Here is a 12,911-nt window from a genome sequence, read left to right as displayed (position 1 = left end):
GTCTCTGCAGCCTGTTCAAACACAAAGAGCTGATTTCAATCAAAGTAATGGCTCTTACAAAAATACCCAATCATGGTTTTCAGGGTGGCCAATTAGATTTCAGGGGTGGCAATGGCCAACCCTGGCCACCCCCTGGCTCCACCACTGCTCCCCACCTCTCCTCCTCTCTCTCTCTAACTCTCCTCCTCTCCTTCTCTCCTCCCTTTTAGACACAGGTTTCTGTTTATTTTATTTATTTTCTTTTACTCTGAAGAAAAGAGAAACAATGTTGATGACTGTTTTATGTATAAATAGTTTTTATGAGAAGTAACTGTCCACATTTGAAGACACCATGCATCACATAAGCATTATGATAAATCATGATTTATAAACACATAATAATGTTGGTGAGTAAATCTCTAAAAGAGTGAATTTAATTATTATCAGTAAATAAATCTTAGATCATGAAGAAGAATCTAATAACATGTAGAGTTTACCCTCTGCTGCAGAGAGTACTCTAAAAATATATACAACAGCTTGTATATTAAAATGTATTTGCAGCTTCTTGATGCTCTCTGAGGTGAAGAACAGTCAACGTGTTCCAGGGAGACAGATGTGTCAGTGAGACCTGGGGGTCAGGACCTATGGTCAGGACGCGGTCAGTCTGAATATTGTTGTGGTGGACTCTGCATGGAAAGGTGCACAGACTTTTTAGAGCTGTCTGCACTTTTTACTCTGAGTCTGCACTCTGAGATAACAGTGTGTTGGAGGTGAGAGCAGGATATGATCATTAATGTTTAGTAAAAAAAAATTGATAAATAATTTATCAATTTACAATTCATAAATGTATACATAACCTATGTTTTATACCAAAGGGTGTTTCAATAAAAGAAATGCCCACTCTGCTGTTTCTCAGTGTTTGTCTGTGCAGTTAGCTCTTTAATTTCATGATATATAAATACATTCTTTGAATTAAAGAATATAGAAATTTTGAGCAGCTAAGACTTATTTCCTCTATTTTGGTGAATATTTATGAGAATTTTGTGCTGGAAATTGAATATAAAAAATGAAACCATTTTTTATTTCTATATTATTGATTATATTACATGATTAATATTACATGAACTACATGAGTTTACAGGAGACCTTTTCTATGTTTCATACAATTTAGGGGCATTCATAGGGCATTTATTTGGGTTTTATGCATTTTAGGGGATTCCAGAGGGCACTTTGGTGGGGCATCTAGAGGGCACCTTTTCATGTATCTTCCTGTGACGTCACGGATACTACGTCCATTATTTATTCAGTCTAAGGTGACATTACAGGGACTATGTTCATGTTTGATACAGTCTATGATTTCTTTACACTGTGTTTTAAAGAAAGTGATTTGTGGTAAAGGACTCATAACAGAGAATTAGCTAATAATTTGAGGTACTGGATTTGGGTTTTTAAAGAGCTATGAGCCATAATCAAAATTCAAATAAACAAATGTCTTCTATGGCCATACTATGGCGCCATAATCTTCAAATATTTCACTTTGTGTGGACTGCAAACTCCCTTCCTGCCTTACTTCTCCTGTTGCCTGGATTCACAGAATAATCATGACAAGAACAGAGTGTATTGTGTATTGAGATAAATCAATGTCTCGGTTACACAGTGTTACTTTAACTATATTCTCCTCACACAAACAGCCTGAGTAACAAAATGAAACCTGATGGAGTTGTGGCTCACAATGCTTCCGGTTTAAACTCTGGAAGCTTTTATTGTGAAGGACTGGGAGGGGAAGTCACGTTACAGGCTAACGCAGCAGTATGTCTGCCTGACAAAAGTTTGGAGTGAAGGAACAGAGGGCTGCCGTCTTTAACGGGAACAGTACAGAGAGGAGGAGAAAGGGAGTGGCTCTACACCCCACCTGTCAGCGTCTCTTTAACTCTCTTTACGGTACGTAGCATTCTTTTCTTGCTTTAATTTCTTCAAAGAGTCACCCAGTAAAAGTTAAAGCCTGTTAGAGTCAGCTGTGCTTGAACTCTACTGTACGGGTGCGTTTTACGTCATTTGTACTTTTTTCCTGGAGGTCTCGTTCCTCTTCGCCTCACAACCTGAGTATCCCAGGTACCCCCAACAACAAGACTCAGAAAGAATCATGAATATTCTAGAGGAGAGATATTTTAGGGAATGATGAAATACTTCATGGAGAAATGTCCAGTTTACGAGACGTAAACTGCCTCAACGCACACAGAATGCGCACGCAGCCAAACACTTGCAAGAGATTTTGTTTTGATCTTAGGAGAACGTGCTGTTTAATAAATGTTGTGTTGGCTTAATTAATGATTAATTATAAACTATTAATTATTTAATTAATATCTATAAACTTTCAGTAAACTGTTTGACTTCCGGTTTGGAGTCAGATCAGAATGTTTTTATAGCAGGATCAGAGCAGGATTCATGCACACGAGTGAGTCATCTGTCGCCGAGCAGGGGCGCAGCCTGAGGTCACACAGGGGTCACAATGTTTAGACACTTACACAGAACTCTGCAATAAGGATATTGGGAAACATGTTAGTTAGTATGGGGCGCCGTTTGTAAAGTTGTGCACACCGAAATCAACAGCAACATTTCTCCACATTTAGCTCCAAGACGTCATAAAAACGTAGAGTGATTTTTTAAAAGTCACTTTTTTATCACATTTAGAGGAACATTTGTGATCTTCTTCACATTTCATTTAGTTGTGAAAAATATATTAAGTTGAAATAATTGTTAAATCCAAATGCTAAATATAAATCTAAATTTTAAATGTAAATCTAAATATTAAATCTAAATCTAAATGTTAAATCTAAATTTAAATGTTAAATGTAAATCTAAATATTAAATCTAAATCTAAATGTTAAATCTAAATCTAAATGTTATATCTAAATCTAAATGCTAAATCTAAATCTAAATGTTAAATCTAAATCTAAATGCTAAATCTAAATCTAAATGTTAAATATATATCTAAATGCTAAATCTAAATCTAAATGTTAAATGTAAATCTAAATGTTGCTCTGCGATCCTAAATATTTAGCTGATATGCAAATTCACACTGCAGCCCAGCGGAAATACCAAAATAAAAGCTTCAGAAAGAGATACAGACTTAGCAATAGCAACATAGCTTGTTCGTACCATAGACTGGGTTAGTTCTGTCTCTGAGCGTTGTGAAAGCCCTTTATAGCCTCCAAAACTGCCTATGCGGCATTTTTATGGTGGGCAGTCCGGCTAGTAACCCGTAGGAGTCATACTGACAGACTATGGTTGGGATAAATGTATCGCTTTATGAAGCTTTTATTTTGGTACTTCCGCCGGGCGGCAGTGTGAATTTGTATTGGGCGCTGTTAGTACCAAAATAAAAGCTTTAAAAATTGATACATATATCCTAACCATTGTCTGTCAGTACTGACTCTTACGGGTTATAGCCGGTAAAAATGCCGCATAGGCCGTTTTGGAGGCTATAAAGGGATTTCACAACGCTCAGAGACAGAACTAACCCAGTCTATGGTACGAACAAGCTAAGTTGCTATTGCTAAGTCTGTATCTCTCTCTGAAGCTTTTATTTTGGTATTTCCGCTGGGCTGCAGTGTGAATTTGCATATCAGCTAAATATTTAGGATCGCAGAGCAACATTTAGATTTAACATTTAACATTTAGATTTAGATTTAGCATTTAGATATATATTTAACATTTAGATTTCGATTTAACATTTAGATTTCGATTTAATATTTAGATTTAGATTTAACATTTAGATTTAGATTTAATATTTAGATTTAGATTTAATATTTAGATTTACATTTAACATTTAGATTTAGATTTAACATTTAGATTTAGATTTAACATTTAGATTTAGATTTAATATTTAGATTTACATTTAACATTTAGATTTAGATTTAGCATTTGGATTTAACAATTATTTCAACTTAATATATTTTTCACAACAAAATGGAATGTGAAGAAGATCACAAATATTTCTCTAAATGTGATAAAAAAGTGACTTTTAAAAAATCACTCTACGTTTTTATGACGTCTTGGAGCTAAATGTGGAGAAATGTTGCTGTTAATTTCGGTGTGCACAACTTTACAAACGGCGCCCCATAAGTTAGTACCTGAAAGAACCCCGAAAAGCTGAATAGATGGGTACACCTATTTCCTAACTTGCAGAAATGGTTTTTGTGTATGGTTATATTAAAAGGCATTGTTAGTTGTATGCTTCTGTGTGAAAACAAACCTTTAGAAGGAGAAAAGGTCTGGTTTTATTAAGTTAACTTGTCTCACTGGGTTGTCCTATAAACAAGCGGCAACCTCCGGTTTCCAAAGACCCATGACCCCCACTGTCTCTGGAAGTGGTAAAATGTTGTTTCACACTTTGTTAAGTTGGTCTGCAGAAAATCATCTGTCTGCTCTGAATGAACCATCTGCTACTGATGCGTTTGTTCATGAACTGTGAACAACCTAACTAACCTTAAGAGCTTAAGAGGCATGTGCCAGCAAAGAAAAGCAGAAAACTAACCACACAGTGAACACGGATCAAATGCAACAACTGTTTTTGTCTATATTTTTACAATAATGGGTAAAATATGGAATTTTAGATTACTTAAAACAATTATTATTATTATTATTATTTTTAAATAATTGTATTTTATTGAGTGTGCAAGGGTCTAAATACATCAGTACAATCTGTGTTTCAAATAATAAGTCATCATAATAAAAAAAACACAAAAACCACCAACCCCCCCCCCCCGCACAAAAACATCAGATTTCATTTCTTAGATCCTGTTTGTGTTATTATTCACATTATAGTTACATTAAATTGATCTCACAGGTAGTTTTGTACCCTTTAAACCCACTCTGACATGTTTACACTTGTCTACCATACACCTGCAACGCCGTGTAGAGTCACACCCATACACATACACACACACACACACACACACACACACACACACACACACACACACACACACACACACACACAAAAACATACACACACATACACACACACACACACACACAAAAACATACACACACACACACACACACATTCACAGACACACGTACACACACAAACATACACACACACACACACACACACACACACAAACACACACACACACACACACACAAACACAAACACAAACACTGACACGCACTTGCATTAATACAGCTCAGGGTTTCCTTATAGTTTATGGAAATCTAGTGATTTTGTTGCTTCTCTCAGTCGACAGAGCTCAGCTTGATAAATCTTGCTCCATATACTGTCAAATTATTTTTATTTGTTGCTGTTGTTATTCAAATAATATTTTATTAGTGTTTTCCACGTTTGAAGTGTAGGTGCTTTCTTATTTTTCCAATTTTGCTGAATAAGTTTCTTAAAAACTAATGATGTAAACAGAATTTGACATCCAGACAGGTGTCTTATTTTGCCACAGTTTTGGAAAAGACATACAATACCAGTCAAAAGTTTGGACACACCTTCTCATTCAATGTTTTTTATTTATCGTTAATTATTTTCAACATTGTAGTTTAATACTGAAGACATCAAAACTATGAAATAATCTGTTTCTACCATAATATGGATTACAACAGTAGTCAAATAGGGCTATCCATTGTGTACTAACCCTACCTCTGAACAACACAACTGATGGTCTCAAACACATTAAGAAGGCAAGTCATTCTACAAATGAACTCTTGACAAGCCTTAAGTTAATTAGAAACCCTTCCAGGAGACCACTTCATGAAGCAGACTGAGAGAATACCAAGAGTGTGCAAAGCTGTCATGAAGTAAGAAGGGGGAAACTACAGAATCTAAAATGTAAAACATGTTCTGCTTTGTTTAACACTTTTTTGTTCATTAAATAATTCCATATATGTTCTTTCATAGTTTTGATGCCTTTGGTATTAATGTACAGTGTTTCAAATAATTAAAATAAATGAAACCATTGAATGAGAAGATGTTTCCAAATGTTTGACTGGTAGTGTATCACTAGTGAAAACCCAATTTTATCAAATTTTCAATATTATCCCAAGTTGTCCTAATTTTGGCATGATGCCAAAAGGCATGTAATGAGGGAACAAATACTGATTTGAAGACATGGTTTTAACGGTGGATCACCAGCCTCTCATCCTGGTCTCTAACAGAGGTTGGCTTTGAAACATCAGTCCGGTTTGTTTTGGTTTTTTTTTGTTTGTTTCCAGGTGGTGTTGTTGTTTTGATGAGATGACGTTTTCAGACTGTGATCCTGTGGAATGATATGATGTTCAGGAAAAAATTTTGCTCCACTGTGTTGCTGCTGGTAAGAAATACTCTTTTATTAACAGAAAGTTTTTATTCACTTTGTTCCAGTGCTGCTCTGATGAGGAGTTCTGCTGAACAACTGATAGTAAAGATGAGAACTCCTTCTCTGTGAATGAACTGAGCTTGAGTCTTTATTTTGATGTGCAGTGATTTTAAAGTGCTCCCTGTGTATTCATGTATTATTCTTCATTTAAACACAGATCCTCATGAAGAATGTCCTCAGAGGTCAGGCCATCAGATGCCATGCATCAGAGTATGCAGTAGGATACCTTTGCTGCACCAAGTGTCCAGAAGGTAAGCAGCACCTGAATGTACGCAGGTTGATTTGATAAGATGTGTGAGCAGGATCTCCTTTGATGTTGAGAATAAACTAGGGCTGAACGATTAATTGCATTTGCGATAAAATCGCAATATGATAAAACGAGATACTATAACTGCAAAGGCTGCGATTTGACTGGTCATGATCTGGTCAACGTGACTTGGGAGTGGAGCGGAGCAGAGCAGGCAGGGAGAGAAGTCAACGTTGCACTTTAACATTTCACACAATGGCCCCCGGCTCCACAGAAACTGACACTGGAGAAAGTTTAGTACCAACGAGGGGCAGCCCGTCAGTTGTGTGGATTTACTTTGGCTATAAAAAAAAAAGATGCTGCACAAAGTCAGCTGATTCACATCGAAACATGCTTTAAACTTAAAACACCTCCCTGATAGCTGAATGTAATATGAGACCACATGATGTTTGATCCAAGTGATACAAAATCGAAACAACAAAATGTGTTTGAGTAAGTTCTTAACAATCAACTGTTAACATCCGTACCACAAAGTGATGTACGACAGTTGCTAAAACACCAGCGACCAAGTAAGCAAAGTACCAGGCGACAGGGATCACTGACCGAACTGTTTGAAAGTATTACTCATCATAAACATCATTCGAAACTGCACGCAGAAATAACTCAGCCAGTAATTTGCACTTTAGTTTGTGTGATCTATTACTGACTTATATACTTGTTTACACCACACTTGTTTGGCAGAATTTTTTTAAGTTATTGTGGTGAACGCTTACAAGACTGCAAGTCAAAGTTTTTAGTAAGTTGACAAGTGTAATGAAGTAGATAAATAAACCGTCTTTCATATTAATTCAACGCTTCATTTGCCTTTATCTTAACATAAGTCTAGCCTATAAGAAAGAACAATTACATCTGATATTGTTTATTGTAATACAGATTGATTTATTGCTTGTGTTTGTTGAAAAATACATGAGAAGAGGACCTTGAAAAAATAATCACATATTAAATCGCAATTGCAATATTAAGGAAAATAATAGCAATTAGATTATTTTCCAAAATCTTTCAGCCCTAGGATGAACCCCCACACTTTGGGTTTGACCAATCAGAACAGAGTAATTTAAAAGATAGGGTTAAAATGTTTTCAGATTCATGGCTGCATTTATAGTCTCTTCTTGATTTTGCCATTCACAGGATTTCAAGTCTTAAGACACTGCACAGAGTCTGAAATCACTCACTGTGGGTGCCCTGAGGGAACCTTTATGGATCATACACGCTGCTCTCCCTGTACAAAGTGTGATGCAGGTACATTTCTGACTTTGTTGTAAAACTGATACCCAGACAGCACTGTGTGGATTTTAAACCTTGTGTAGTTGAGAGCTCATCAAATATCACGACGAAGAGATATTGGTTTTGAGTTTTGGAGACAAACTCAGATGAATCAGAATCAGAAAGACTTTATCCATCCGGGGTAAATTTGGTCATTAAAGTTGCTCTTATACACAATAAAGCACAATAAAGGTGATGTAGTGGTTGGGAATATCCTGATTCAGCCCCGTTTCTGTAAAGCACACTATGCTGCATTCCCAAAACTTTGCCTTACTCCTGGCTAGTACCGTTAGCTTGTCCATCTTATGAGCTAGAGATCTCAGGTTGCCCATGATAAGAGAGGGGAGACATGGCTTATATCTCCTCTTCATAAGCCTCCGTCATCTTACACGAGCTAACTTCCCAAAATCATCCTAAATCTCCAGAGTACTGCAGGAATATCTAGCGTTTTGGCCGATGAGCAAACCAGCTTCTGCACAACCACCTGAGCACGGGTGTAAACTAAGCGGGGTTAAAATACAATTAAAAGTTAAAGTTGGCAATTCCATCGTGAAAAACAGTCCACAAGTCTCACAAACTGTAGGACTGCAAAGGTCACAACTTAAACAAATTGCCTGATAAAAATCTGTGCCGTTAAAGCACACGTGTTTTCATCTGCACATCTGAACTGTCTACATTTTCCTGGAACTTATTTTTCTACATGGACACAATTTGAATCAAGTCTCTGGAGAAGTCCTGCCCCGCTTCTCTTTCAGTGTCCAGCCCACAGTACATCAGCTGCTCGTACCGACGGAGCTGTGCTCCCCTAAGTAACTTGATGAAGGAAGTTTACTAAAGCTATCCCCAGGCTGCATGTGTGAACACACATGGATGAAGTTTTCCTGCCTCTGAGTTGAGACTTCAGGGTGAGCTGAGGAGTGAGCACAGCAGTTAAAAGCCAGATAGATTCAGGGTGAGTGAGGGGGTGGTGTGAGGATCTTTACGTCATGTGAACATGTGACCTCTGTGCTGTTGTGAAGTTTCCTCATCCTCTTTCTGATCCCATCATGCTCTTCTCCTCTCATCCACTGATGCTGTGTCAGAGTCTGACTCTTTGACATCTCTGTAAACATCACACTGTGACCACCACACTGTGTCTTTTTGTTACATGCCGCCTCCTGAGATCCCCACTCAGCTTCCAAACCACAGTTTTATAAATCACACTTTGAGGGGAAAGGGGTGAACAATAACTTTGGAATAATTTATAGGTAGGCTGCTCTGATAGTTTCTGGAACTTTTCAGGAGTGCATTAGTTACCTCATATAATCCGCCTTGAGTCTAATGTAGAGGATCATTCTGTAGCTGATTCAGCAGAAGCTGAGTTGGTCCACATGTCACTTTCTCTGTGTCCACAGGTTCTGGATTGAGGATGAAGACATCATGTATGATAAGATCAGACTCCGTCTGTGAACCACAGGAGGGATTTTTCTGCACACAGCCTGCAGAGCACAGTTGTCTTAATGCACAGAGACACAGGAGCTGCACACCAGGACAGTACATCAGTCAGAGAGGTTGGTGTCATGAGCTGGATGAAAACAGTCTCCTCAGAGCTGCATGCTGTGATGTCTCTGACCTCTAGAGGGCAGCAAAAGCATGAGAGTAAATCCCCATTTAAGCCTTGTGAAGACATTAAGTAGTGTAGAAACAATGCAGCTGGTTTGTCACATAACAGGGCATGCAGGGTGATATACACAGAGACTATTAAACAGAGACTAAGAGATAAGACACAAAGACAGCAAATACTAGATCCTATAACTACTGTCTTTGTTTCCAAGTGTGTGCTTCTAAAGTCTGACTATCAGAGTTATTACAGGATTCAAACTTTAAAACTGATCCCTGTGTGTGTGCAGGAACCTCTCTGACAGACGCTGTGTGCTCTCCCTGCTCTGCTGGATCATTTTCAGATGGGACGTTTCCATCTTGTCAGGAACACACACAGTGAGTGAAGCTTCACATCAGACATGGACACCTGTATTCTTCTTCCAGCAGCAGAGAGTTCATCAGATCCTACAGATGTTCCTGTAATAAAGGTCCCTCTATCATTACAGATGTGAATCACTGAATCTACAGCTGCTGAGACCAGGAACTGAATCAGATGATGCTGAGTGTGGAGAAAAAGATTCAGACTAGACTGGAGTGATCATCTGTGGAGTTATTTTCTGGATTTCCTATTCAACATTACCTTTTCTGGTGTTTAGAAGAAATGAAGAAATCAGGTGAGCTATGAATTTACTGGACAAAAACATTTCCCTAATATTAATAGTGTTTAATGAAATGAAGTGTCAATCATTTATCTTCATATCCTAAAGGAACATCAGGAGGTCTCAGAGGAGAAGGTGAGACAGCAAAGTCTTTGATTCACATGTTATCTGACTGATTGAGATCAACTCTGACATGTCTTTACAAAAAGTGTTAGAATAAGTCTCGTCCTCTCACAGGTGATGATGCTATCTACATAAACACTTCCAGATGAAAGAGATCCCCTTCTGATCCAGCTAGAGTCTGGCTCCTCTTCTTTGCACCTTTCAGACATTGATCAGATCTCTTTCTGTGTTTTTCTCCCTCCTGCTCCAGCCTCATTTTTAAACCTGTTTGTATTTTAAACGTGCACTTTTTTATGCACTTTTAGTGATGATGATGTAGAAGTTCCGAAAAAATGAAGCTCACTTGAAATACATGCAAAATATAATATATTTATAATATTGTAAATAAAGCTTTTGAAGTATAAACATTGTTTCAGTTGTTACAGCAACCCAGACATAAGTACAATCAAGAAGAAGTTTCAATAAGTAAAGTAAAATAAGTAAAAATAAAAATAGATAAGTAAGGATAGAATACAATTTAGATATATACAATGTTACAATGGAATTTAGATGAAATAGCAGAAATTACAGGCAGTATTAAAAATGTTTCAGTAGTGACAGGTTGACATGGTGTGATTATGGTTGGTAATGACAGATTAAGCAATAGAAAAATAAATATGGTTATTTAATTTGACCGTAAATTGTAGTAAACAATAATAATGTAATATAACATAATATAATATGGCAAAGATAGAATATGGCAAATGTGTGTATGTGGATATGTGTATGCAGCCACTAAAAAAATAAAATAATTAAGATTTAATTTAAAAAACATTCTGAGATTAAGTCAGAATTCAGAATTTTTTTCTCAGAATTAAAAAAAAATCCCACCAATGTGTTTTTCGCTCGCCTGCGCTCAAAATATATATAATTTTAGTCTTAATCCTCTTCTGTAGCTTGCATATACAGTAGGTGCATACATGTGAGTGTATAGAATGAATTTAAAAGACTTGATTTTTGTATTTTGTGTTTAATTTGTGCGTAATCTCTGTTAATGGAAGGACACTTTATTTCTCTGCTGTATGCTTTTCTTATTCTGTTCAGTGGAGCTGTTTAGTATGTTGTGTTGTAAGTGGTTGTGACTGTATGTGTGTGCTAATGCTGGAGTTAATGGAGATCCTAAGAAAGAGAGATAAAGAAAGAAACGGGTGTGTGGATTCTGTTTGATTCTGATTCTGTTTTGTTTCTACACATCAAATTTCTGCATAGTAATTTCTGCAAGTAAGTCTTCAGAGAAAAGGGAAAGAGCTGAGGAAGGAAGGAAAGGAGGTCCTCCCCCAGAATATTTTGAGCAGCTAACACTTAAGTCCTGCATTCTGGTGAATATTTATGTGTTCATTTGTGCTGGAAATTGAATTATGACGAAGGAAAACACAAAACTATTTATTTATTTATTTCTATATTATTTATTAAAGTATATAATTAACAAAACATAAGGAACTATATTGGCAACCAGAGGGCCCTGTTTTATGTTTTATACATTTGGGGGCATCCTGTGGGCTCTTTTTTAAGTTTCATACATTTTAGGGGCATGGAGAGGGCACTTTTTCTATGTTTTCTGTGGGAAATTCAACTGGCACTTTTATTTTATTTTTACATTTTATTAATTTTAGGGGCATCCAAAGGGGACTTTTCCCTACGTTTTATACATTTGAGGGGCTTCCAGAGGAGGGCACTTTTCCTACGTTTTATACATTCTACAGGCTTCAAGAGGGCACATTTTTAAGTTTTATAAATTTTAGGGGCATCCAGAGGGCCTTTTTTCTACAATTTGTACATTTAAGGGGCATTTAAAGGGCACTTTTTCAATATTTTATACATTTGAGGGAGATCCAGAGGCAACTTTTTCTATGTTTCATACATTTTAGGTGCATCCAGAGGGCACTTTTTCCAACGTTTTAGACATTTGAGGGACATCCAGAGGGCACTTTTTCTACAATTTTTACATTTCAGGGGCATTTGGAGGGTACTTTTTCAATATCTTATACATTTGAGTGACATGCAGATGCCACTTTTTCCTACGTTTATACATTTTAAGGGCATCCAGAGGGCACATTTTTAAGTTTTATGCATTTGAGAGGCAACCAGAGGGCACATTTTCCTACGTTTTAGATATTTGAGGGGCATCCAGAGGAGGGCACCTTTTCTACGTTTTATAAATTAAAGGGGCATCAAGAGGGCACATTTTTAAGTTTTATACATTTGACGGGAATCCAGAGGCCACATTTTCTACGTTTCATACATTTTAAGGGCATCCAGAGAGCACTTTTTAAAGTTTTATACATCTAAGGGGCTTCTAGAGGACACTTTGTCATGCATTTTCCTCTGAAAGGGCAGCGGAGAAGGCCATTTTCAATGTTTCATCGCTCCAAGACTGCACTTTAGCATGTTTTCTTTGGACATGAGCCCCCCCTGAGTACACCACTGTTAAAATCTTTACCTTCCACCCAGGAGGAGACTTGCCTTCATCTAAACGACTTGAGCGTCTATTAAAGGTTATTCATTGATTCACCAGCAGGTGGCGCTTTAAGACTGCATGATAGTACAGTAGACCTGAGTAGTATCCATGAACTGTTAGTTTCTAGTTTGACTAGC

At 37.1% G+C, this 12,911-nt stretch overlaps 1 protein-coding gene across 1 annotated transcript; it reads left to right on the top strand.

Annotated features, from left to right (window-relative positions):
* The first annotated feature begins 1,762 nt into the window (after positions 1–1,762).
* On the top strand, positions 1,763–10,682 carry LOC117820977 (tumor necrosis factor receptor superfamily member 5-like). Its single transcript, XM_034694943.1, has 9 exons — positions 1,763–1,920; positions 6,202–6,299; positions 6,502–6,595; positions 7,780–7,890; positions 9,309–9,464; positions 9,804–9,891; positions 10,002–10,169; positions 10,263–10,289; positions 10,392–10,682. Exons 2-7 carry the CDS (start codon positions 6,258–6,260, stop codon positions 10,081–10,083), a joined length of 573 nt encoding a protein of 190 aa, XP_034550834.1. The 5' UTR covers positions 1,763–1,920; positions 6,202–6,257; the 3' UTR covers positions 10,084–10,169; positions 10,263–10,289; positions 10,392–10,682.
* Positions 10,683–12,911: the final 2,229 nt, after the last annotated feature.

Source organism: Notolabrus celidotus, chromosome 11 (assembly GCF_009762535.1).
Source record: "Notolabrus celidotus isolate fNotCel1 chromosome 11, fNotCel1.pri, whole genome shotgun sequence".
Taxonomy (NCBI): domain Eukaryota; kingdom Metazoa; phylum Chordata; class Actinopteri; order Labriformes; family Labridae; genus Notolabrus; species Notolabrus celidotus.
This window is presented reverse-complemented; position numbering and strand designations above follow the sequence as displayed.

What these genes read in the sequence shown, in the direction of transcription:
- LOC117820977 (XM_034694943.1), top strand. Translation starts at nt 6,258, where the DNA reads ATGATGTTCAGGAAAAAATTTTGCTCCACTGTGTTGCTGCTG. An exon ending in GCTCCACTGTGTTGCTGCTG is followed by an intron (nt 6,300 to 6,501) that starts GTAAGAAATACT and finishes ATTTAAACACAG; the next exon opens with ATCCTCATGAAGAATGTCCT. An exon ending in CTGTACAAAGTGTGATGCAG is followed by an intron (nt 7,891 to 9,308) that starts GTACATTTCTGA and finishes CTGTGTCCACAG; the next exon opens with GTTCTGGATTGAGGATGAAG.